General features: G+C 44.1%; 2 protein-coding genes across 2 annotated transcripts in view; one reads left to right on the forward strand and one right to left on the reverse strand.

Annotated features, from left to right (window-relative positions):
• gon4la (gon-4 like a) overlaps window positions 1-27,840 on the forward strand; it is a 208,609-nt gene that overhangs the window by 64,352 nt on the left and 116,417 nt on the right. The window contains exons 11-14 of the mRNA XM_084311994.1: window positions 9,024-9,125; window positions 12,621-12,661; window positions 14,313-14,422; window positions 16,312-16,492. Coding sequence (XP_084168120.1) covers window positions 9,024-9,125; window positions 12,621-12,661; window positions 14,313-14,422; window positions 16,312-16,492 — 434 coding nt within the window. The remainder of the gene's footprint in view (window positions 1-9,023; window positions 9,126-12,620; window positions 12,662-14,312; window positions 14,423-16,311; window positions 16,493-27,840) is intronic.
• Window positions 19,464-20,351, reverse strand: LOC311227566 (beta-1,4-galactosyltransferase 1-like; the record flags this gene model as incomplete). Its single annotated transcript, XM_084313287.1, has 1 exon — window positions 19,464-20,351. One exon carries the CDS (start codon window positions 20,349-20,351, stop codon window positions 19,464-19,466), a length of 888 nt encoding a protein of 295 aa, XP_084169413.1.

Consider the following 27,840-nt stretch of genomic DNA (forward strand, 5'->3'; position numbering starts at 1 on the left):
ATAATGGCAATCTAGCAATATGATTTAAAAAGTTATAGCCCTGCAAAGAAGGGGAATTCCTCCATAGACAAATAGAGCTGGCAACTCATGCATGGTTATGAATTTAACCTCCGGCAGCCAAAGTCTTTCGAAGTCCCTCTCTTTCGAAGTTGGTTATGCTTAGAGTTTGGAATCAGCGCTGGTGGTCCATCGCCCTGCTCTAAAGATAAACTCTAAGCATAACCAACTTCGAAAGAGAGCGACTTCAGCAAGCTTAACCAGTTGGAAACAAGGCGGACAGTAATAGAATTTGCAATTAATCAATCAATCAATTCGCACGATATTTATTTTGTTCCACAATGACTCATGACCCACCAATTACATAATCCAACATTGTGTAAGAAACATACGGTTATCCTATAACCATAGTTATATGAGTAATAGCGAGCTCTCTGCGCTCTTAGTGGAACATATCCTATATCAGTCTAGATACTGAATACATTTCTCCACATGTACATGTACACACCCATCCGCTTGGCCACACCCCCATCCGGTCCTCTACATAAGCAGGGGTGTGGCCATATTAACAGCTCCTTCCCAAGTCTTTCACCACCGAAGGCGAAGACCACGGGGTCCTCAGTGAGTCCAGTGCAGAGCGCTCGCTATTACTCATATAACTATGGTTATAGGATAACCGTATGTTATATTACGTCATAGCTTACGCTCTGCGCTCTTAGTGGAACACAGGAGCTGAGCAGAGCGGAAGCTCGACAAATGTACCCGCTGAGGCACCCCACAACCATCAGAACCAGGGAGGACCCGAGCCCCCGGACCCCCCTAGTGGAGGACGGGAGGGAATCGGATCCGACTGTGCGAAGAGGGTTTAGCAACTCAACGCACAGGGTGAGCAGACCGTGGGACTTACCTTCCCACAGAAGAACCCACGACTACACAGGCGCGCAAACCACATGCCACTAGGGAACGAACGGGAAGAAAAAAAACGTTAGAACCCCTAACATCATAGGGTCAAGGTCAAGAACCCAACCCCGTGGCAAGGCCGTAGCAGCGGAGCGCGAAGGAGGACCCAGCCCCAGGAAGGGACTGGACCCCCCCTGAAAAAGGGGGCCCGGTGAGGCCAAGGATGCCGCAGCATCGAGACCCCACCAGGCGGTCACTAGTGACACCACCCCCCACATCGCCAGCGTATCGGACAGGGCCCATCCAAGAGCAGGCCCTTCCCCCCTACAGCACGCCGCCCTGAAGCACTCAAGAGGCTACACCCCCACAGCGGGACCAGGCAGCGCACCGGGGAGACGACCCCCAAAGAGGTTGATCCCTCAATCCAGGCAACAGGTAAAAAGGACTCGACCTGAGCCTGGAGCACTGCGGACTAGACAGGCGCCTAAGGGGTCTGCTGAAAACAGCACCCCGGCGGAAGGGACGTACGGTATGCTGTGCACCATGTCGCAGCCTCCACAAAAAAAAACACCCTCTAGAGGGGCCGAGGCAGAGAAGGCTGACACGAACGGCAGACGTCATACAAGGTGCGGGGGCACACTCGCAGGCAGACTGGGTCAAGCCCGGCCTAACCCGAGAGTCGACTCCGCTACCAACACACCTGGAAACCAATCACCACCTAACAGGAGGCGGTTGTTCCTATAACCCCCCCAAGAAAAAACTCCAAAACACAACTGCGGGTATACACCGGCTATACAGCAGTACAAGTGTTTCAGTTCTCAAGAAGGGGTTAACCCAGGCCAACAGGTTGACGAGAACGAGTCCGGACCTGGGCCCGGCGGACCGGGACGTATACAGGGATGCCAGAGGGGTACAAAAACCCACCTCGACAGCCCCCTCCCAGCCCCGCCAAGCAGGAGAAGAGAGGGGCGAAAAAAGAATGGAGAAAGACCAGGCTCCTTTAGCACAGCGCAAGGTACAACACAATATGGACCAAGCAATAGTGAAGGATAATACGCAGTAACATAACCACGAAACCTCCATAACATCAACCCCTGCAACGCTCGGGCCAACCCGGCATTTCCCCCCGAAAAAACAAGTCCTTCAGGGTACCAGAACAGCAGATCTGTGCCCCGGCGGACAACGGGTTAACTGACCTGGTCCGGCGCGACCAGAACCAGTCCCGTGTCCTAATCACGCCACCATCCCCAGTCCTAAGAGGGGGGCAGATACATGTGTCGATCTAAAACATCACAGAGGGCGCCACCAAGACGGTCAGAACATAAAAGCACTGCGCCCGGTGGCCCACCCCAAAAGCAATAGTGTAAGACCCCTCCGCCAATGCTTTGATCTATTCCGTTATCTCCCCCCAGAGATGAACGAGAATTCATCGAGACTAACCTAGTACACTGGCGCTCGGAAGAGACAAACTTCATCCTAGTTGCCCCATAAAAACGCTGTTTCAATGATGAGCAACCAAGGCGCGCAAGCCCATGCGTGGTTCCACACAGAAGCACCCAGGGCCAGCACTATGTACACGTCGAGACCCAAAACATATCAATGGTAATTCTAACAAGAACTCAGACGTTCCCTCCAAGCCGCCTGGGAGAGTGGCAGGAAGCTGGCCAAGACACAGATATGGGTCCCATATGACGCGTCCGAGGGAAAACACCCCTGTCAACCTGCCCTGTATAAAAGAGAGGAGACAGGGAACCCCCAGAGAGACTTCCCACGTGAGTAATAATTGAAAAGATATATGTAACATAGAGCTACGTGACCAAGCTCAAGACATATGCAACAGAGCGCAGAGCAGAACTTCTTTTTAAGTTCTCACGCACCGCATAACTCATCTTGACAATAGCAGAGGTCCACAACATGGAGCCTGAAAATAACTCACGGAAGTCTCACAACCAATAGAAACGCGCCTAGTGACGTACTCTATGGTGGGGGGAATTCCGTGACCCACCTGCCCAAATATGGCGTGGGACCAGGGAACTCCCCCCCCCCCCCCCCCCCCCCCCTCCCTACCCTGTGACCCACTGACCCAGCAGCGTGACAGGAAGCCCGAAGGACAGGAGGTCCAACCCCCTGACCAATCAGAAAAAAGGGGAGGGAGGGTTTATCAGTTCACCCCCTCATGACCCCTCACCCCTGATACGATGAAATGACAAAGCAGAGCCATGACACCAGTCATAGCGTGCTACATTTAGCGCATGTATACCTGTTCAAGGTAACAGCTTCACATAGGCTCATGTGTGAACCTGCCACCTGAATTTTTACACCTTTACCCTTAAGCAGGGGTCTCAAACTTGCGGCCCGCGGGCCAATTGTGGCCCGCTGGATGATATTTTGCGGCCCCCTACTTGACATCAAAGTTTAGTGTTAGTGCGGCCCACGCGCAACTTTTTGCCACGTCGTTGTGTGAGTTGGATGTTTTATTTATTTGATCACTTGTAGGCTACCATAGCGCAGGCTCATAACAGCAACGTTATGTTAGTGACTTGGTTGAAACGTGATTCCGGAGTGATACCAAGTGGAAGGAAAATATATCCAGTGCGTATGGCAGGCATCCTCGAAATTCTCCACTATCTCCTGTCCGGCTGCACTACTGTCTGTGTCTGTCTACTCTGGTCCAATCACATTCAGCGTCCCGTCAGCATTCCCCCCCCCCCCCCCCCCACCCACAGTCTGCGAATCAGAAACCGACTAGGGGAGTAGGGCGGGTCTTCATGGAATGCGTGTCGTCTCTTTCAACGGGTCCCAGTCAGAGCGAGTTGACAGCGCATCTACAGGTAGTCTAATCTGCAGGTACTGTAGCGAGTAGCCTAGTTCCCAGTTTTATCTCCGTGAGATAAATGTAGCTAGTAGCCTAGTTTCGCCAGCAGGCAGCTAGTAGAAAAATGTGGCATGTTTAAAGATGGTCAGTAAAAGAAAAGTCGACAGTGAAAATCGCTGCAATTCAAAGATGAATGGACTGAAAAATATGCGTGCATCCTCCCAGCACCAAACCAATGTGACTAATATGCCAAGAAACGGTAGCTCTTGTGAAGAGTGGCATATTTGAAACGCCACTACGAAACAAAACAGTTATTTTGATGCAACATTCCCTCAAATTCAGTGCTAAGAACCACAAAAATAAATGGAAAGCAACCAAGAAGTCCTCACTCAGTGGCATGGGTGTTGGCTAAAAACAAGTAGCCATTCTCTGATGCATAAATAATAAAAGAATGTATGACTGAAGTGATGGAGACCATGTTTGAAGGCAAACAAAAGCAAATTCTCCTCAGATAGCACAGCAACCAGAATAACTGAAATACTGGCTGATGATTTGATTAAACAGCTTTGTGATAGAATAAAAAAAAATGCACAGTGCATTTCCATAGCTGTGGATGAGTCCACTGACACCACTGAGAATGCTCAGTTGCTGGTGTTTGTGAGGTTTTAGTGAGTTTGTGAGAAGATTGGATCAGTTGTACTTTTTTTTTTTAATACTTTAAACCCTTTTTTGTTGAATATTTGATGCGGCCCAGCCTCACCCAGACTACCTCCAGCGGCCCCCAGGTAAATTGAGCTTGAGACCCCTGCCCTAAAAGAAGAAAAAACACAGACCAAGAGAGGGGCCAAGGGCCCTGGTACAAGAGCTTACACATGTAACTTCTGTAGGCCAACACCTAACCCAGTTGTGGATCTTAAACGTGAAAACGATACACACAACCCTCCATCACAACAAAAAAAGGGCAAAAGTACACTCTCACTACTGTAAGAGGAACGCCGTTTTTCATGACGAGAGAAGACACAAGTCCTTGATTAAGTACTGGTCACCAGTGATGGGATGAACGGCGTTATAAAGAACGGCGTTACTAACGGCGTTCGTTTTTTCAGTAACGAGTAATCTAACGGATTACTCATCCAATCTTAATAACGCTGTTACCGTTACTGGCAAAAAATGCTGCGCGTTACTGTTTATGATTGAAGCTTTTTTTTTCATCAAAAAGATCTCTGCGACGAGAGGCATTCTATAAAGCTGGGAACGAGGTTAGTCCTTCTCAGCCAACCTCAGCGCGCGATTGGCTGAGGTTGAGTACAATGCCATGGTAAGCCAATCAAAGGTAGAGGTGGGCGGGTTCATCCAGAGTCTGAAACACAGCGCGACAACACAAGCCACTCAACGTGAGACCGCGGTCCGTGTACGTTTTGATAGTTGTTTTGGTGGCCAAATAATCCAAACGAATCCAACGAACAACACACGAGAGCATTCAATGACAGAATTTGAAATTAGCGTTTTTGTTGTGTTAGTCTAGTCTTGTGTTAGTTGTGTGTTGCACTGCAGTAGTGGAGGCTCTACTCTGCTGACATAGTGCTGCACTTCCTGGTTTAATAGCACAGTCTTCAGGTGCTCAGAGTCAGAGATATATATATCTGTATGTCATGCATGTCTTAAATGTCATGATTAGATTTGTTTAGATGATTAGATTAGATTCTTATATCTGTATGTTGTGTATGTCATAAATGTCATGAATTGAAAATGGGGGACCCTGATGTAAACAAGACTAACTTCTTTCTCTGGTCTGCCAACCCTTAACAATTGTGTGTATTGAGCTGTACTGTACTGTACTGTACCCATTCTGCAATCTGTTAATTAAAATGTTCAATCAATCAGTATATATTTGTTATTTATTTTTGGTATAGTGCTTAACAAGCATAATTTAATGTTGCCCAGTTGTGGCCTGTCGAGGGGCAATACATGATATCAAAAGTTCCAAAACATCTATTGTATTTGTATGATCCACTATATAAACATATTAATTATAATAATATCTACATACATGGCATTTGATTGGAGGCTAGTCTCACTTTGTCCCACAGCAACATTAAAATAGTTTAGATTTGTGCATGTTGTTTATTAAAAAAATTACTTGAAAGTAACGCAATAGTTACTTTCTGAAGTAACTAGTTACTTTTATAATTTGTAACGGAGTAAGTAATTTAGTTACTTTTTGGAAGAAGTAACTAGTAACTGTAACTAGTTACTTTTTAAAAGTAACTTGCCCAACACTGCTGGTCACAGGCCTTGCTAAGTCCACATGACAGCGACCAAACTATTTTCAGAAAGAATTGCCTTTCTAAGCAAGAGCACAACCCCAGCAGAAGCTGAGGGGTTACACCGTATCCCCAAAAACATAGTGAATCAACACACATCTTGTAAACAAAATCATGTTTGAGGGGAGGGGGGGGCCCAGGGGAAAACCCACCCCTCACCACCTTACCCCCGATACGACGCCAATGTGTAGAGTAAGCTTTACATCATGCACGCCAGCACAGCCGAAGACCTTGTTTGAACAGGCACAGCCCTGCTTATGTGTAAAGTGTAAAAAAAAAAAAAAAAAGGATGCCACTTGTTATTGTCATCACAAGCTGAGAGAGGGACTCATCCCTCGATCACATGCCACTATGCACAGCATTGTAGCGTAACCCAGCCAGTTGTGGGCTCAGCCACGTTGTCTAACGTTACATGAACACACACAACTTCTCATCATACAACAAAAACCCAGTTCATTTTTACTCACGTAAAAAACAACGCTGTTTCTAGGTAGAGAGAAAAGCACAAGCTTTGGCCAACGCCACCCAAGCTATACAAGCGACCAAGACAATTCACACACAGCACATGTCGTATCTCCAAATGTAGTGAAGTAACATATGTTTTGCCTGGGGAAAAAAACATCGTTATTAACAAACCATTCGGGAGGGGAAGGAAGGAAGAGTGGGGTAATGTCCAATGGACACCTTACCTGCACAAACGAACGCAGGGGGGGTAATGTCCAATGGACACCTTACCTGCACAAACGAACGCAGGGCTAAAGGCCGCAACACAGGTCTCCACGCTGACGAAGGCCTCTCGCTGGCGGGGCAAAAAGAAGCTATGGCCGGAGCGAGACGCCCCCCTCCTGCAGCTGGTCATGGTGCAGGCCCGACTACATCTTCTGTCAAAGATGATGTCGTAGTCAGAGTGCCAGGGCCTGCTATTCTCACGGCTAATGCCAATGGTTGTAGCACAAGCTAACAGCTAACTCTAGGCTAACTGATAGCATCAAGCTAACGTTCCCAGCCGAGCGAAAACGGGCAGCTAACGTCGTAGCTAAACAGCTAACTGGCTAACAGATAGCTCAACCCGGCTATTGCTAACCACTAGCTAACGCAGAAGCAAGCTAATCGGCTACTACTGAAGACTGTACAACGTGAGAAAAGCAATACAGGCCAACACTTCAGACAGCCGCTGTCTTCTCCTCTTCACATCCGAAGAGAGAAGAGAAAAAGAAGGCAATACACGTCCCACTACAGAACGGTGTTTACCATAGCGGTGCCGGCAACAAGTCCCTCGCGGACTATAGCCGACTTGAGTATGGAGATATTCTCATAATGAAACACCAAGCTCACCTCCCTCGCACCGGGTGCTTTTCATCTTTGAAAATCGGGGCTAGCACGGCGACAGTGGGTATCCGTTTGTCCAGAGACCCGGGGAATTGAACTGCAGATTCGGAATCACGGTCCCAGGAAAACAAAGCTCTTACTCAATGAGGAGCTAATGTTAACGTGGGCATCAAACCAGAACCCCCTCCACGCCGCTAAGTGGCAGCGAAAAAGGATACCAGCCTGGAGCCGGCCTTCGTAAGCTGTGTAGTTGTTCCCCCCACAACCAAGACACCTGGCGCCCGCGTTGCAAAAACATCACCCGCCCCAGAGAGGCCGTCAGCCCTCACACGGCAGAGCGCCTCCCAAGCAAAGTGTCCAACTGCAGAGCCGGAGGTAATGCCGGCGGGAATTGCTCAGCGACGCGAGCCCCTAATACGAAGCGTCGGTGGAAGTCAGAATGATCATCATCTTCTAATCTAGACACTCCGGTGGCGAAGACATTATCGCTGTATTTCCTCGAAAATAGTGAGAGAGAAAACAAAGATATAATGTCAACGCAGCTCCTTCTCTTCAACGTAGCTCCTTTCCAACTACTTTTGTTACTAAACTCAAGTGGTGTATACAGACACTTGTCGGTGGTGAAAATAAGGAAGGAGCTGTTCGTATGGCCACACCCCTGCTTATGTAGAGGAGCGGATGGGGGTGTGGCCAGGCGGATGGGTGTGTACATGTACATGTGGAGAAATGTATTCAGTATCTAGACTGATATAGGATATGTTCCACTAAGAGCGCAGAGCGTAAGCTATGATGTAATATAACTAACACATTCACCGTGACAGAATCGGTTTTGATTTAATCGTTATGACCCTATCAACATATACATTCGTAAGGTTATTGTGCGTCATCTTGCTTTCACTTCTAAATCCACGACTGGCGGATTGATCGTAATTCGGTTGTGGGCGGGTTCTAGGACCACGAGCGTGGAGTTATGACAAATAACCATGTGTAACTTGACTGTTTTAGCCAATCAGAATCGAGAAATTTGCATGCCCTTGTATAATTCTCTTTTAATCCTCGCTCCCTCGTGTCAGTGTTTCATCCTCTTGTAATCCTCTCTCCCTCATATCAGTTTTTCACTTCTCTTTTAATCCTCTTTTAATCCTCTCATGTCAGTGTTTCATCCTCTTTTAATCCTCTCTCCCTCATGTCAGTGTTTCATCCTCTTTTAATCCTCTCTCCTTTATATCAGTGTTTCATCCTCTTTTAATCCTCTCTCCCTCATGTCAGTGTTTCATCCTCTTTTAATCCTCTCTCCCTTATATCAGTGTTTCATCCTCTTTTAATCCTCTATCCTGTGTGTGTCTCCTGTTAATGGTCCATACCGTATTCCAGAGCACATTCGCATTGTGTTTGTGCTGCTCTATAGTTTGGCACAAAATATTTCACATTTACTGAATATTATTGGCCCCAAATATTGTTCCTGAAAAAAACATATCGGTCAAGTCTCTCTCTCTCTCTCTCTCTCTCTCTCTCTCTCTCTCTCTCTCTCTCTCTCTCTCTCTCTCTCTCTCTCTTATCCATCTATCTCTCTCTCCATCTCTCCCTCACTTTCTCTCTCGCTCTCTATCTCTTTCTCTTTAATTATTTGTTTCTTTCTTTCGTTATCTCTCTATCAGAGGAAGGTGATGATGATGACGATCCAGAGTATAACTTCCTGGCTGATGTAGACGAGCCGGACCGGGAGGACTACCGTAACGACAAGGCTGTCCGCATCACTAGTGAGTACACACACACACACACACACACACACACACACACAGACACACTACCGTAACGACAAGGCTGTCCGCATCACTAGTGAGTACACACACACACACACACACACACAGACACACTACCGTAACGACAAGGCTGTCCGCATCACTAGTGAGTACACACACACACACACAGACACACTACCGTAACGACAAGGCTGTCCGCATCACTAGTGAGTACACACACACACACACACACTACCGTAACGACAAGGCTGTCCGCATCACTAGTGAGTACACACACACACACACACACACACACACACACACAGACACACTACCGTAACGACAAGGCTGTCCGCATCACTAGTGAGTACACACACACACACACACTACCGTAATGACAAGGCTGTCCGCATCACTAGTTGGTACACACGTGCACGCACGCACGCACACACACACACACACACACACACACACACACACACACACACGCACACACACACACACACACACACACATAGGGCTGTACACTGCAACGAGGTTATCGCAAATTGCCCCTTAATTTGGCCCGTGCGACTGGAAAATAATATTTGGGGGCAACCTTGCGAGTAGTGATTTCAACCCTTCATTCGCATTTCACTCCTAAATTAATCCATACAAATTGGATTAAAAAAACATAATGTCGCGGTGCTATGAAAAAATCTGTCGGCGATGAATGAATTTACTGCGTAGCCTCCCGTGCGATAATATTTACGTGTGAAGTGAATCTGGGCCCGCTATTTTACTTGGTATTTAATCGCACGATAGACTACAACTACCATGTCCCGTCTGCGTAGAGTCCATACATCCAACACCAAATCCCATAATTCCTAGCGAACAATCGAATCGAAACTGAATGTGGCCTATTGCATCGCCAAAGAAGAACTTCCTTTCAATAAGTTTAAGCCGCTAATTTTGCTCTGCAAGAAGAACATCTTATGACAACCACGTCCGATGTGGAGAGATGATAAGAGACCATAGCCGATTAAATTAAGTCGGATCTGGCAGTGATGATTGACGGGGGGACACTTCTAACGTTCAGTTCAGCCATGCATTAGGTGAGTAGGGGATCAATAAAGTATCAACCTATCTATCCATCTAATAATGAGACAATATGCAAATAAGATAATACTAATAATTGTCACGGTTCCCCGTATATGAAAGTGGCTTGCAACTTACTGCTGGTAAAATCACTGTTTATTTCTCGTTTTGCATAGTATTACATTCCTCTTCTATAAACAATCAAAGTCCTACCGTAAGAGCCTCATACGGGTCAATTAAACCTTTTTGATTAGAGTCTTTCCTTCGAGCTAAGTTGAACTGAACACTGTCAAAAGCGCAAACTTAAACAAGGTTTCTCTAATTCTCGTTTTGGCTCATCAGTCTAGTCTCTAGTTCTCATCAGTCTAGTCTCTAGTTCACGAGATCCTCCCTCACTCAACTAAGCTGTTCTGATTTGACTGTTTTGCTGACGTGAATAAGGCCATGTCCACACTAAAACGATTTTGGTCGTTTTAGGCAAAGTATTTGATCGTTTGCATCGTTCTGCCACACGGAACTGCGTTCTGGCAGCCTGAAGACGGTACTTTTTGATACTAGCTCCCAGAGTGCGCAATTCTGAAGACGCCTGAAGATGCCCCCCATTGCGTCACCATCTTTACAAACGATACGCGTGTTCTCCTGAACCGATGACACATTGGCCCACCTCTCCCTTACCCCGCATGCGCAAACTCTCAGCCAACATCACAACAACAATGGCGTCGTACAGAGTAGTTGCGTTCGTGGTGCAGAAGCTATTGAGCCTGATCGGGCTTTTGCGGCAAACTGTTCCATAGCATACCCCTTCAGTTGATCATGACAAATCCTCTCTTACCTTTATGATTAAAAAGCCTCCATAATTTTGTAAATAGTATCCCCATGGCATGGTGTTGAGCTGTAGCCAGCAAGCTATGCTATCAATATTAGCTAAATAATTAGTGTCACATAGCTGGCCTTTTTCTGAAAACCCAAGCACATATTGTTCCATAGCATACGCCTTCAGTTGATCATGACAAATCCTCTCTTACCTTGACGATTAAAAAGCCTCCATAATTTAGTAAATAAAGCTGTATCCAGCCAGCTAGCATTGATGCTATTCAAAATGCTATTGAATCCACATTAGCTAAATAGCTAACCAACTAAATACAATAGACAGTGGTATCCTGAGGTAACGTTAAATACAACGTTTGCTAGTCGAAATGACTGGACAGACACATGGACAAGGTAAACATCAATCAATTAATTTATTCCAACAGGTAGTTTCAGCTGCATGTGAGCCGCAGTCTTTCTCTCCTCTCCATTGGAAACTAATGACGTTACGTTAGCTCGAAAAGCACAGAACCGGCAGACACAAGTTAAGCTGCTAGCAACAGACACTATAACACTTCCGGTCGGGGGTCTTCAAAATAAAACGGGAAAGACATTTATTTTCTAAATTTGTGGCATGCACTTATTATCTTTTTTTTTTTTTTTTTTTGTATCTCTCTTTCTCTGATTTTTCTCTGTTTTCTCCCCATCCCAATTTAGTCGTTGTGCCAATTCCCCCCCCTCCCCTACCTGGTTGTTGTACACATGTTCTCCTACTGGTCGGTACAAGGGAACCCTGAAGTATCCGCACGCTTCCTCCGACACGTGCGGCGACAGCCAGTGGCTCTCTTCTCACCTGGCAGCGAGGGCTCTCATTGGTGAAGTGTAACGCGTGGGAGGTCACGCTGCCTTCCTCAAGTCCTGCCTCCGCTGAGCAAGCGCCCAGACCTGACCTGTAGGCGTCGCTGTCCACAACGCCAGTTTCCCACCCACGGCTTCCCTCCCCCTAACCCAGCCAAACGAGTTAGTATAGCGATCAGCCCAAGCCAAGGCAATGCTGACTCCGGGAGTCGAGACCGCAGTCTCTTGCATTGGTGACGAGCGCAATCTCCGCTACGCCACCTGACCGCCCGGTGCACTTATTATCTTGAGACGTTTTCGTTTTTACGGAAACCTAAAAACGAAACGAAAACAAAACAGATCAAAATCGTTTTAGGCGTCGGTTACACCTAGGGTGTTTTCGTTTCGTTTTCAAGATGAGTTTCGCTTTCCAGAGCGCAACGTAGTGACAGCCGAGTTAGACATTTGTTTTGCGATTTGAGCACTTTCGTTTTGTCAGAACGAGGCGTGGTCAGACCGCAACGGATGCGCGGGGAGGTAGTTACCTTGGATGTGCCAATACACTTCCTGCAAAAAAATCAACAAGCCGCCATCTTTAAATGCCTCCGTGAGCTATTTAGCCAGTGTAGCACTTATTTTTCAGCAAAGAAAGTGCAATAAAAGTGCAATAAACAAAACGGATACATTCACTGTGTGTTCTGCCTCTCATTTGTTGATGAAACAAGAATGTTCTCACAGTCAGCTTCTTCATTCTCACTGTTTTCACACTGTCTGTTTCTTTTTGTCCTTCAGAGAAGGAGGTGAACGAGTTGATGGAAGAACTGTTTGAAACGGTAAGAATTTACCATAAAACATAATCAGGCTATCTGTGGGATATTCCAAATTCATAATTCTCAGGTATTAAAAAAATCTTGAATTAAATTTGCACAGGTATACACATTTCTTTCTTTTGGGGTTAAATAATATCAAATATGAAGTGTTTTTGTATTCAAGTTGTAGTAGCGGCCGGGGCTCCTGGGAGCTTGGTGTGTCTGACGAGAGCTTGTATGGAACGTGCAATAATTAAAATTGGCGTGCAAGGCAAGCTGCCAGTTCAACGTCGCTATATGTTTTTATTTTTTTTAAGGGTTTATTTTTTTGCGTTTATCGCTTTTTACTACTGGGCAGTCCAGTAGAGAGAGAGAGAGAGGAGGAACGGGAGACAGTGGGGGGAAGACATTAGGCAAATAACGACGGGTCCGGGAATCGAACCCGGGTCGGCCGTGCCGTGACTCAGCGCGTTATGTGGTTCGCCACTGGGGCGCCGTCGCTATATGTTTTACATTTTTGCTAGTAGGGTTGTGAAATTGGTATAAGATTGAGCTAAATTTACAAACATCTCTCAAATCATATTTGCTCTCCTGTATTAAAAAATTTAAATAAAAACATTGCACACAGTCCGGGAGTAACTTTGTTTTAGCTCTGTACATTTCTTGCATTATTTTATAATAAACAGAATCATTAAAGCATCACATGGATTGTGTTTTGCGGTGGATTTGCCCTTTAATAAATGCATCATTCAGTAGTTACTGCTGTATGACCGTGCTGGTGGTTTTCCCTTTGGTATGTGTGCATTGATGGTCCTGGAATGATTTGATTGATTTGATTTGATTTTTATTTAGTACATACAATTTATACAATAGTATAAAAACAAGGGGTACAAGGATAACATGTGAAAGTCTGTCGACTTGTTTCCAACATGGTCCCAAGAAGAATACAATAAATCACAAAGAAAGAGTTAAGAAGATAAAATAGATACAAGTATCTATAGGTAGATAAAATAGACAACACCATTTTCTGAAAGAACCTCATTACAGCATGTCATGTTCCTGTTCTTCAAGAGTGGTGGCCAAGCACCCTCTGCAACCTATTGTTGCAGATGTCGCTTCACACCCCTCTTGAAGACAGCAATAGTGGGGGAGTTTTGGATGGCCCTGGGCAGAGAGTTCCACAGCCGGCAGGCTGTAGACAGAAAGCCATTCTGTGAATAGGAACCCTTTCTAGGCTCATAAACTGAGAGCTGTCCAGACCGTAACTTTCGTCCGTGGACCTGGCCACGCAGGACAATTCGAGAGCATAAATATCTGGGGGCAGATCCATTTAACATTTTATACATATGTCCCAGTTTCAGAAAGGAGACCCTCTGCTCCACAGGGAGCCATCCCACCTCATTGAAGTGACATGGCTCAATATGGGTTCGAGGTGGCAGATTTAGGACCAATCGTATGGTCTTATTTTGGCTGGTTTGTAGCCTGTGTTTACTTTCCACTGTAACACCACTATACCAGTACGTACATGCATAGTCATATTGGCTGAGGATCATGCAGTTGGCAAGCAATTTCATAGTTTACAGTGATAAGAACCTATTTTTTCTGTGCAAAAATTTCACCCTTGTGTTATGGTGTACTAATTATAAGTGTGTGTTTGTGTGTGTGTATTCCTTAGTTAAAAGAGGATCTAGCAGGTCAAGACTTGGAAGATGAAGGCCATGAGGAAGAGGATGAGACTCAGGATGAAAAACATCGTCCACTCGCTCTGCTGACACACACCACCATGTTAGTAACACACTCTGTTAACACACACCACCATGTTAGTAACACACACTCTGTTGACACACACCACCATGTTAGTAACACACTCTGTTAACACACACCACCATGTTAGTAACACACACTCTGTTAACACACACACCAACATGTTAGTAACACACTGTTAACACACACCACCATGTTAGTAACACACACTCTGTTGACACACACCACCATGTTAGTAACACACACTCTGTTGACACACACCACCATGTTAGTAACACACACTGTTAACACACCACGATGTTAGTAACACACTCTGTTAACACACACCACGATGTTAGTAACACACTCTGTTAACACACACCACCATGTTAGTAACACACACTGTTGACTCACACCACCATGTTAGTAACACACACTGTTAACACACACCACCATGTTAGTAACACACACTCTGTTAACACACACCACCATGTTAGTAACACACTCTGTTAACACACACCACCATGTTAGTAACACACTCTGTTAACACACACCACCATGTTAGTAACACACACTGTTAACACACACCACCATGTTAGTAACACACTCTGTTAACACACCAACATGTTAGTAACACACACTCTGTTAACACACACACCACCATGTTAGTAACACACACTCTGTTAACACACACCACCATGTTAGTAACACACACACTGTTAACACACACCACCATGTTAGTAACACACACTCTGTTAACACACACACCACCATGTTAGTAACACACTCTGTTAACACACCAACATGTTAGTAACACACACTCTGTTAACACACACACCACCATGTTAGTAACACACACTCTGTTAACACACACACCACCATGTTAGTAACACACACTCTGTTGACACACACACCACCATGTTAGTAACACACTCTGTTAACACACCAACATGTTAGTAACACACACTCTGTTAACACACACACCACCATGTTAGTAACACACACTCTGTTAACACACACCACCATGTTAGTAACACACTCTGTTAACACACACACCACCATGTTAGTAACACACACTCTGTTGACACACACACCACCATGTTAGTAACACACACTCTGTTAACACACACCACCATGTTAGTAACACACTCTGTTAACACACACCACCATGTTAGTAACACACTCTGTTAACACACACCACCATGTTAGTAACACACTCTGTTAACACACACCACCATGTTAGTAACACACACTCTGTTGACACACACCACCATGTTAGTAACACACTCTGTTAACACACACCACCATGTTAGTAACACACACTCTGTTGACACACACCACCATGTTAGTAACTCACTCTGTTAACACACACCACCATGTTAGTAACTCACTCTGTTAAAACACACACCACCATGTTAGTAACACACACTGTTAACACACACCACCATGTTAGGAACACACACTGTTAACACACACACCACACCACCATGTTAGTAACACACACTCTGTTAACACACACACCACCATGTTAGTAACACACACTGTTAACACACACCAACATGTTAGTAACACACACTGTTGACACACCAACATGTTAGTAACACACTCTGTTAACACACACCACCATGTTAGTAACACACACTCTGTTAACACACACCACCATGTTAGTAACACACACTCTGTTAACACACACCACCATGTTAGTAAGACAACTCAATCTTCATAATATTCCACCTAGTACATTTTTGTTCACAGATCCCTCTGAGACACAACTCCATCTGGAAACACACACACACACACACACACACACACACACACACACACACAGACACACAGACACACAGACACAGACACATAGACACACAAAGGCCAACAACTACCTCCCTCTCTGTTGTGGTGACTCTAATCTGACCTTTGACCTCCCGTGTCAGCGAGGTGTCTGTGGCTAAAGAGGAGCCCGTCTCAGAGTTCCGCACGGTGAAGGAGGAGCTTGCTTATGTGAAGAAATGCAGAGAGCTGGGCCTTCCTGACTCCAACATGCACCCCCCTGAACCCTTCACCCTGACCCTTGACCCCAGGCAGAGAGCACAGCTCCAGCAGCAAGTACAGCAGGTTAGTCATCACACACACGCACACACACACACACACACACACACACACACACATACATACATACATACATACATACATACATACATACATACATACATACATACATACATACATACATACATACATATATACATATATACATATATACATATACATATACATAAACACACACACACACACGCATATACATAAACACACACACACACACACACACACACACACACACACACACACACACACACACACACACACACACACACACACACACACACACACACACACACACACACACACACACACACATAAATACAACCTGAACCCTTCAGCCTGGACCTTGACCCCAGGCAGAGATCACAGCTCCAGCAGCAAGTACGGCAGGTTAGTCATCACACACACACACACACACACACACACACACACAACTAGATGCTACAGAGTGAATTGTAGGACACTAGGACCCTGCAGTCACCCTAACATCCAGAGAGATTGAATCAAGTTGGAATGAAGTGATCTGCGTCTCCTCTAAAGCCCTCAAAAAAAGCTGTTCTATCCACTCACATTTACCCTCTCCATCACGCTGCTTAAAAACTGCTGCCTGAATAAACAACTGCAGGTAGCCTTACGGAATGAAAGCAAAGATCAATTTCACCGGTGAAATTATTTAAACTGTATTTACCACCCGGATTGCTTGCTTTAAAGCAAATGGAATGGATTCTGTCAACATACTGTAATCAATCTACCTAGATGTCTCATACTTACCATACTCATACCAGCACCTACCCCCTACGGTCGGTCTGGGAGAGTGGAGGCTATCACGTGCTTCCTCCGACACATGTGTAGCCAATCAACCGCTTCTTTTCACCTGGCAGCGCGGACTCTCACTGAGAGGGTGTAACGTGTGGAAGGATCACACTACCCCCCTTAGATCCTTTCCCCGCTGAGCAGGCGCCCTGACCGAACTGTAGGAGTCGCTGTTTACAACGACCAGAACCCACCCACCAGCTTTCCCACCCCTAACACTGCCAATTGTGTTAGTATGAACGACCAGCCAAGCTGGTAGCAATGCTGAGAGCTGGGCTCGAACCCAGCATCTCCTGCACTAGTGGCGAGCGCCTTGCTCACTGCGCCACTTAGCCGCCCTCAGCTCCTCTTTTCTTCTCTTCTCTCTTCTCCTCTTTTCTACTTTCTTCTCCTCTTCTCCTCTTTTCTTCTCTTCTCATCTCTATTTTCCTCTCTTCTCATCTCCTTTTCTCTTCTCTCATCTCCTCTCTTTTCTTCTCCTTCTCTCATCTCCTCTCCTTCGCATCTCCTCTTTTCTCCTCTCCTCTCACACAGTGTGGATGACAGCTCGTTAGATCAACCTGGTTCACCCAATCATAATCATGCAATGTATGGATGAGATTTAATGCAAGTCATTGGATAAAATACATATCAGCCAAATAATTAGTCATCAACGTTTTCTTTTTTTTCGTTAACAAAGATGGTGAAACATTTTGTAATGGCGTTATTCACCGTCAAAGATGGAAACAAATTATATTCTCTTTTGGTTCATTGCAATTTACTCAAGCATAGTAACAGACACAATATTCGTGACACTGGGTATACATTCCATGAGGTCCATAGCAGGTTAAAATTGTTTACTCTGTGTAAGTGATCAGAGTATGAACAGGTCAATGAAGAAGTGTTCCATTTCATTAGGTTTTCTGCGTTACCTAAATAAAGCTCTCCCTCTCTCCCTCCCATTACTCTCTCAATTTATACTTACAGGGAGACACTTATCACTTATTACTTATCAAAAAGACAAAGGTCATTATGTGCCCAGCTCCGCTCTGGGATTTTGCCCCTGTACCTCGAGACCGGACGTTACCGGGGGTCACAGAAGAGGAGCGGATCTGTATTTACTGTGGTATCGATATTGAGAATATATATATATTTAATTTCATGTTTTATTGTCCACTATACTATGAGTTGCTTAAAAAGTTATTTGACAGGTGTAAAAACCTTGAGTTCATGTGGTTTAGTGATGCAGATAGACTAAAATGGATTTTTTATCACAGGGTTTTTGCACTTGCTGAATATTTAGAGAAAGCTTGGGATAAACGCACGAAAATAACATATGTGATGTATTTTGCCCTCTGATGGTGTGCATGGTGTAGCTTAAAAACCATGGGAAGTGATTGTTATGTTCAATTCTTGTTTTGGGTGTCTTATAATCCTGTAAGGGATGGGTCGTCAGACATGACAAAAAAATGTCTTTCATTCATTCAATCATTCATTCATTCATTCATTCATTCATTCATTCATTCATTCATTCATTCATACAGGGATATTTCTCTTTAGTGGAACTTGTCAAACATCAGCAGTCCTACCTCTATGTAAAGTCATCTACTAGTAAGCTAGCGACCACTGCTGTCACTGTTGTCAACACCACCATTCCTCCCAGGTGTCAGGCTCCTCATTCACTTCCATTCATTTTCGGCACCATGTCTAAATATTGTAACCCTTCCCCCTCTATCCCCACTGAAATCCAATCCACGCATCAGACAAAAAACTAACACGTCAAATAAACAAAGTGCAGTACCGCGCTGTCATCTTCTGCCTAGAGGTCGCTGTTTGACAAATCCATACACTTTAGATTCTGATTCAGATTTTTATTCTCACATTATTTTACACTGTACAGCATAGAGGAGTGACATTCATTTTGGTCTTGGCTCCTTGGCCTTGAAGCAGCATCAACAATAAATTCGGACAAAAAGAATAAAGCAATAGAAATAGGAGCATAAGCAACGATAAAATAGCACATGTACAATACAATAATCAGTGTAATAATCACAGTGTAGGTGTAGTGAGTGCAAAGTGGCAGTACAATCAATGATAAAATAGCTCTAGACTATAACAATATAGCAAATACTTTGACATCATACTTACAAAGAAGTATTTTAACCTTTTGGGCTATAATAATTACCATCATTCATGAAGGACTACCAACATCAACGGTGATGAAAGTAAAGAGTTTATCTTTCTCTGTTTTAACCATGCTGTACTGGAGTGAGTTGATTCCATCTTTGTCCAGGGGCCAACTTGTTTCTGCCAATTGATCTAATCTCTTGTCATTAAGCTCGTTGTACAAGTCTCCCATCATCCTGTATCTGCCGACTTGCTGGTTTGATCGAAAATGGTACATGCCATGGAATAAGGTTCGCTTGTAAATATTGTCGTCCTCACCTCCCCAACCCCAGAATCGATTGGGGAAACCGTTGATCTTCAAGAACTGTTGTTTAGACAGAGCTGTAACTCCACCAAATATACCTTTGTAAGGCGCCCTGAAACCAAACTTGTCCACAGCCGTAGACAGGTGCCGAGGCTGGCTAAAACATCTGTAGATGTTGCGGTCGTCCATGGGAACCAGGTCCACATCGCTGAAAACAAAACAGTCGTAGTCGTACTCCCTCAGGGCCTCAATGAAGCCCACATTAATCAGCTTTTCTCTGTTGAAAATCCCGTTGCCGTGCTGGTTGATGATGTAGATGCCGTAGTCCAGCTGCTGGCGTTGCAGGATAGGATGGAGGTAGTACAGCCAGTACTTCAGGTGGTGGATCCGGTTGCGAAACGGGATGATGACCGCCACCTTCTGTCGGGCGATGCAGTCTTGGGGTTTGAATCGCCCTCCGTCCTGGAGATCAGGGTTCTCCCTCCTGACTGAGTCTAAAGTCAGTGGCTTGTTGAACTCCACTTCCAATGGTCCCAACAGGTGAGGAGAGGTTTCAGGGCAGGGCTGCAGGTTTGCCAACACCTTGGTCCTTTGCGTTTGATTATCACGTTGACTTATATCAATATAATTAACACTAATATCACTCATGTACAGCCAGAAGAATGTGAAACAAAGCACAAGAGACAGTGCTACTCCTTTGGAGAGTTTTTTCCACATCTTCAATGTCCTGAGTATTTGGTCCTGATTTGATCCAATGTGTACTAATCCTGTACTAAGTGACATTTCTCTTATCTTATTGATGCAGTCTTGGGGTTTGAATCGTCCTCCGTCCTGGAGCTCAGGCTTCTCCCTCCTGACTGAGTCTAATGTCAGTGGCTTGTTGAACTTTACTGCCAATGGTCCCACCAGATGAGCAGAGGTTTCAGGGCAGAGCTCCACCTCTTCAAACACCTGGTTAACTAACGCCCGCTCTTCAAGTATGTCCCAAGGATTATTACTGATCATTACTCTCTCTCGCTCTCACTCTCACTCTCTCTCGTTCTCTCTCTCGCACTCACTCACTCACTCACTCACTCACTCACTCACTCACTCACTCACTCACTCACTCACTCACTCACTCACTCACTCACTCACTCACTCACTCACTCACTCACTCACTCACTCAATTAACATTACCAAAATACGACTTTGAAAATAAAAGGTAATTTTTTGAAGTATTTACAAATAAGAGTCTGTATTAGCAAAGGCCAATTCATGCAGGACAAGACTCCAGTGACATCATTTTTGGAATTACCTCCTATAGAACACAGGACATCAGTGTTTTCAAAGACTTTTAACAGGTTGTCTTTTTGTTTTACTTGTGTGCATTTACCCTGGATTCATGAACCCTCCTATGGGTATTCATGAACCCTCTCCTGTGTCTTCCCTACTCAGCCTCGGATAATGAAAGTATAACGTGTGAAAAACAGGATTTAATGCTTATTAGAAGCAACTCTGTAGCCAGATCAGGCTAGATCAGTTTATCAAAGAATGCGTCCGTCAAACAGGTTGTCAGAAGCCTCCATTGCATCATACACTCTCCATCTGCCCCCCTGTCACTGATTCATACCCTCTTTTATGCGATCATCACAAACACCTTGGAACACTGGTGCTTGAAATAATAATAAAACAAAATATATAATTATGTACTAGATGAATATGTACAGCGCAGTGTTGTGAGTCTTTGAGTTTGGGCTCTGCACTCCCCGGCACATCGGATTTGAAATGGAACGATGACTGTGGGGTTAAAGTGGAGACTTTCAGCTTTAATTTGAGGGCATTTGCATTTGTGGTGACACTCAAATGTAGTATGGGATATGCAGTTGACTTCTGAGTGTTATGCTATCCAGTCCCTGAGAGTTCAGAGGAAATATGAATCGTCACCCTCCTGTGACTGTCAATATAAGAGAAAGAACAGATTAGCCCTTTCACTACCACACTACAGAAGGTTAACCTTTCACTACCACACTACAGAAGGTTAACCTTTCACTACCACACTACAGACGGTTAACCTTTCACTACCACACTACAGACGGTTAACCTTTCACTACCACACTACAGACGGTTAACCTTTCACTACCACACTACAGAAGGTTAACCTTTCACTACCACACTACAGAAGGTTAACCCTTTCACTACCACACTACAGACGGTTAACCTTTCACATTACCACACTACAGAAGGTTAACCTTTCACTACCACACTACAGAAGGTTAACCTTTCACTACCACACTACAGACGGTTGACCTTTCATTACCACACTACTGTACAGAAGGTTAACCTTTCACTACCACACTACAGAAGGTTAACCTTTCACTAGCACACTACAGAAGGTTAACCTTTCACTACCACACTACCGAAGGTTAACCCTTTCACTACCACACTACAGAAGGTTGACCTTTCACTAGCACACTACAGAAGGTTAACCTTTCACTACCACACTACAGAAGGTTAACCCTTTCACTACCACACTACAGAAGGTTAACCTTTCACTACCACACTACAGACGTTTAACCTAAGAAAACCATTTGCTGTAATTTTGTGCTACTTAAAAACATAATTTCAATAAAATAGCAAACACAAAGGTATGTTCCAAATAAGTTATTTATTTAAGTACAGTGTATGAGGTTGTACAATAGTTTAATGTTGAACATTAAAACACATGCTTGCATGCACGCACACACCACACGCACGTGCACACACACACACACACACACACACACACACACACGTCACACACGTAGAACAGAGGACAGCAATCTCATAATACACAATGTGTTTTTTTTGTTTATGATTTTTTTTGTTTATATATAATAATAATATATGTATATATATACACAGTACCAGTCAAAAGTTTGGACACATCTTCTCATTGAACTGAATGAGAGCTGGCCCGTTGTCATAGTGGCCCTGCACCCCTATAAAAGATTTTAGGGAAAGCCCTGGTGCAGTTTCAGTGACTTTATTCCAATCTTACTATGGAACGGAGAAATAGTCAATGGAGAAAGTCAAACCCATTTGCACCTTTTCAAAATAATAATAGCATTCCGTATGAACCGTGGCAAGAAGACATGGTTGTTTTAGAAGCAACTCCATGAAATACATTTTCCTTATGACAGATCTTTTATAAATACTTATGAAAGAAATAACACAGAGTTCCCACTTTTGCCGAGCACATTTCTCAGACTTGAGATAATAAAAGCCACAGTTTCAGACCACAGTGATGTACCTATTTTATTTATTTAACCAGGCAGGTCAATTAAGAACAAATTCTTATTTACACTGAAGGGTAACAGGGAAAGTAAAAATAAATAAATAAAATAGAAAAGGGACAGATGATACATACATCACAGAGGTAAGGGAAATAATTAAAACACATCAAACAACCAACCAAATAAAATTATAAGGTATGTAATACATGCAGCAGAACAGTCAGTTAAAAGGCTGGGTGGCAGTTGCGGGTGTGTGTAAACAACTGCGATAGGGTCCCTTTAAAAATAGTGAGGGGGATCCATTTGTCCATTTTCTAAATCTTTTACAAGTCTTAAGTTTAAGTGTATTATCTAACCAGATACTGAGGTATTTATAAGAGCTGACTGTATCCAGAACTGAGTCATTCGTTGTTGTGATGTTTCCAGGAGGGTTAACAGACGTTTTCCCAAACCTCATAACTTTAGTTTTAGATGTGTTCAAAACAAGGTTAACTTAAGACTAGAGAAGGCTGCCTGTATACTATTGAAGCTGTCTTGAAGAGAGCGCAGAACAGCATTAGGAGAAGGTCCAACTGAATACAAAACGGTGTCATCTGCATACAAGTTAATATTAGATTTTTCTACTATATTAACAATGTTATTTATGTATGAAAGAACAAAGTGAGACCAAGAAGGGAGCCTTGAGGTACACCTTTAGTGACTGATAAGGGCTGCGACAAGTTGTAGAACCAGGTTAAGGAATCGTGGTTAACACCAATGTTACCAAGTCTGTCTCTGAGAATCGAGTGATAGATTTTCATGATTAATAAAGGTTTAATATTGAAACATATAGTACAAAGTACATGTAGGTTAAATGAGATTTGGCTAAGAGGAGTGCTCTCATCCTGGCCAGTTAGGAGACACTGAGGGGGAGAAGGGCACAGTGAGTTTAGAGTAGAGAGGGGTGGGATGTCATCTAGTTGTGAGGGGGGTTGTTGGGACAAACAAAGGAGTTCCTCCACAGGTCCTTCCAGATGAGGAGGGGTTTCAGGGCAGGGCTGCAGGTCTGCCAACACCTGGTTAACTAACACCTGCTCTTCAAGTATGTCCCAAGGATTATCACTGGCATTACTGATCATTACACTCTCTCGCTCTTTCTCTCGCACTCACTCACTCACTCACTCACTCACTCACTCACTCACTCACTCACTCACTCACTCACTCAATTAACATTACCAAAATACGACTTTGAAAATAAAAGGTAATTTTTTGAAGTATTTACAAATAAGAGTCTGTATTAGCAAAGGCCAATTCATGCAGGACAAGACTCCAGTGACATCATTTTTGGAATTACCTCCTATAGAACACAGGGCATCAGTGTTTTCAAAGACTTTTAACAGGTTGTCTTTTTGTTTTACTTGTGTGCATTTACCCTGGATTCATGAACCCTCCTATGGGTATTCATGAACCCTCTCCTGTGTCTTCCCTACTCAGCCTCGGATAATGAAAGTATAACGTGTGAAAAACAGGATTTAATGCTTATTAGAAGCAACTCTGTAGCCAGATCAGGCTAGATCAGTTTATCAAAGAATGCGTCCGTCAAACAGGTTGTCAGAAGCCTCCATTGCATCATACACTCTCCATCTGCCCCCCTGTCAATGATTCATCCCCTCTTTTATGCGATCATCACGAACACCTTGGAACACTGGTGCTTGAAATAATAATAAAACAAAATATATAATTATGTACTAGATGAATATGTACAGCGCAGTGTTGTGAGTCTTTGAGTTTGGGCTCTGCACTCCCCGGCACATCGGATTTGAAATGGAACAATGACTGTGGGGTTAAAGTGGAGACTTTCAGCTTTAATTTGAGGGCATTTGCATTTGTGGTGACACTCAAATGTAGTATGGGATATGCAGTTGACTTCTGAGTGTTATGCTATCCAGTCCCTGAGAGTTCAGAGGAAATATGAATCGTCACCCTCCTGTGACTGTCAATATAAGAGAAAGAACAGATTAGCCCTTTCACTACCACACTACAGAAGGTTAACCTTTCACTACCACACTACAGAAGGTTAACCTTTTACTACCACACTACAGACGGTTAACCTTTCACTACCACACTACAGAAGGTTAGCCTTTCACTACCACACTACAGACGGTTAACCTTTCACTACCACACTACAGACGGTTAACCTTTCACTACCACACTACAGACGGTTAACCTTTCACTACCACACTACAGACGGTTAACCTTTCACTACCACACTACAGAAGGTTAACCCTTTCACTACCACACTACAGACGGTTAACCTTTCACATTACCACACTACAGAAGGTTAACCTTTTACTACCACACTACAGAAGGTTAACCTTTCACTACCACACTACAGACGGTTGACCTTTCATTACCACACTACTGTACAGAAGGTTAACCTTTCACTACCACACTACAGAAGGTTAACCTTTCACTAGCACACTACAGAAGGTTAACCTTTCACTACCACACTACCAAAGGTTAACCCTTTCACTACCACACTACAGAAGGTTGACCTTTCACTAGCACACTACAGAAGGTTAACCTTTCACTACCACACTACAGAAGGTTAACCCTTTCACTACCACACTACAGAAGGTTAACCTTTCACTACCACACTACAGACGTTTAACCTAAGAAAGCCATTTGCTGTAATTTTGTGCAACTTAAAAACATAATTTCAATAAAATAGCAAACACAAAGGTATGTTCCAAATAAGTTATTTATTTAAGTACAGTGTATGAGGTTGTACAATAGTTTAATGTTGAACATTAAAACACATGCTTGCATGCACGCACACACCACACGCACGCGCGCACACACACACACACACACACACACACACACACACACACGTAGAACAGAGGACAGCAATCTCATAATACACAATGATGTGTTTTTTTTGTTTATGATTTTTTTTGTTTATATATATAATAATAATATATGTATATATATACACAGTACCAGTCAAAAGTTTGGACACATCTTCTCATTGAACTGAATGAGAGCTGGCCCGTTGTCATAGTGGCGCTGCACCCCTATAAAAGATTTTAGGGAAAGCCCTGGTGCAGTTTCTGTGACTTTATTCCAATCTTACTATGGAACGGAGAAATAGTCAATGGAGAAAGTCAACCCCATTTGCACCTTTTCAAAATAATAATAGCATTCCGTATGAACCGTGGCAAGAAGACATGGTTGTTTTAGAAGCAACTCCATGAAATACATTTTCCTTATGACAGATCTTTTTTTTTGTATTTTATTTTTTTTATTATTTTTTAAACAAACACATAAACAAACATGACAACACACGATAAGATATACAAGCATTAGTTGACAGTGCACATCCAATGAAATCACATTTAGTTAATTGTCTCATATAGGATATACCCTTAATACCTGTTATCTAAAAACCTACACACATATGCAGGGCCGGCTCAGGGGGTGTGCGAGCAGTGCGGTCGCACAGGGCCTCGCGGGAAGGGGGGCCTCGCAAAAAAAAAAAAAAAAAATATTTTTTTTATTATTATTTTTTAATTTTTTTGCGAGGCCCCCCTTCCCGCGAGGCCCTTTTTCATCACAGACCTAAAATCTAGTTTTGCTTATATGCTTATATATTTCACATTAGACACGTTTGTAGAATGTGTCTGACTTCCTGCCTCTGCGGCTCTGCAGACTGCAGTTTTCCGGTTTCTGCGGATTTGCTGCTCTACAGATTTTAGGATAGTGTTTCCGGCCCGTCCGCCGTAATACCAAATAGAAGAAGAAGACACGACACGAGGTAGATAATTCAGCGCTATTCAGAGGAGCGAGGCGAGTGGATGTCTTTTCAAAAGCCGCATGGATCAGAAGAAATTACACCGTGGGCCAAGAAAGTCTCCTTCCAACTTTACCATTGGCGCCGGATTGATACTGCGTTATGGTGAGTCAACCTATGATTATATTCCCGCCGTGGACCTATGCTCTCTTTCTCTCTCTCTGGAGCCAAACTGGTCGACTAGCTAATATAGTACTACTAGTAGCTAACGGTGTGTGCCTGGTGTCAGCGCCTGTATTGCTTTTCTCATGTTGTAGTTTCAGTGGTAGTGCGTTAGCTCATGGTTAGCGATAGCCGGGTTGAGCTAACTGGCTAACTGATAGCATCAAAGTAACGTGCGCAGCCAGCAGCTAACGTCGTAGCTAGCTGCCGGCTAGCTGCCGGCTGCGCACGTTACTTTGATGCCATCAGTTAGCCTAGGCTAGAGTTAGCTGTTAGCTTGTGCTACGAGTCGACCATTGACATTAGCCGTGAGAATAGCAGGGGGTTCTGGCTTATTTTGTCCCGCCAGCGAGAGGCCTTTCGTCAACGTGGAGACCTGTGTTGCGGCCTTTCGCCCTGCGTTCCTTTTGTGCAGGTAAGATTAATGAAAATGTCATGACATTACCCCACTCTTCCTTCCTTCCCCTCCCGAATGTTTTGTTAATAACGATGTTTTTTTCCAGGCAAAACATATGCTACTTCACAACATTTGGAGATACGACATGTGCTGTGTGTGAATGTCTTGGTCGCTTGTGTAGCTTGGGTAGCGTTGGGCCGTTGGCCAAAGCTGTGTGTGGCCTGGTGTCACAGTACCTGGCTAGCCTATTTAGCTGATGTCGGCCATTGGCTCCTTGCTGCTTTGGTTTCTCTGGTATAGACCCTCTTCTTCTTGTTGGATTTAAGTGTTGATCTTTGTCCTTTTGGATCTCTCATACATGCTCTAGTCTCTCTCTAACACACACACACATGACAAACACACATGTTCTCTCTCTCTCTCTCTCTCTTTCTAACACACACAGTCTGCCTATGGCGGCCTTTCTCGATGGGCTGTGCTCAAGGATCTTCAGTCACA

This window comes from Notolepis coatsorum, assembly GCF_963971535.1.
Source record: "Notolepis coatsorum genome assembly, chromosome: 4".
NCBI lineage: Eukaryota > Metazoa > Chordata > Actinopteri > Aulopiformes > Paralepididae > Notolepis > Notolepis coatsorum.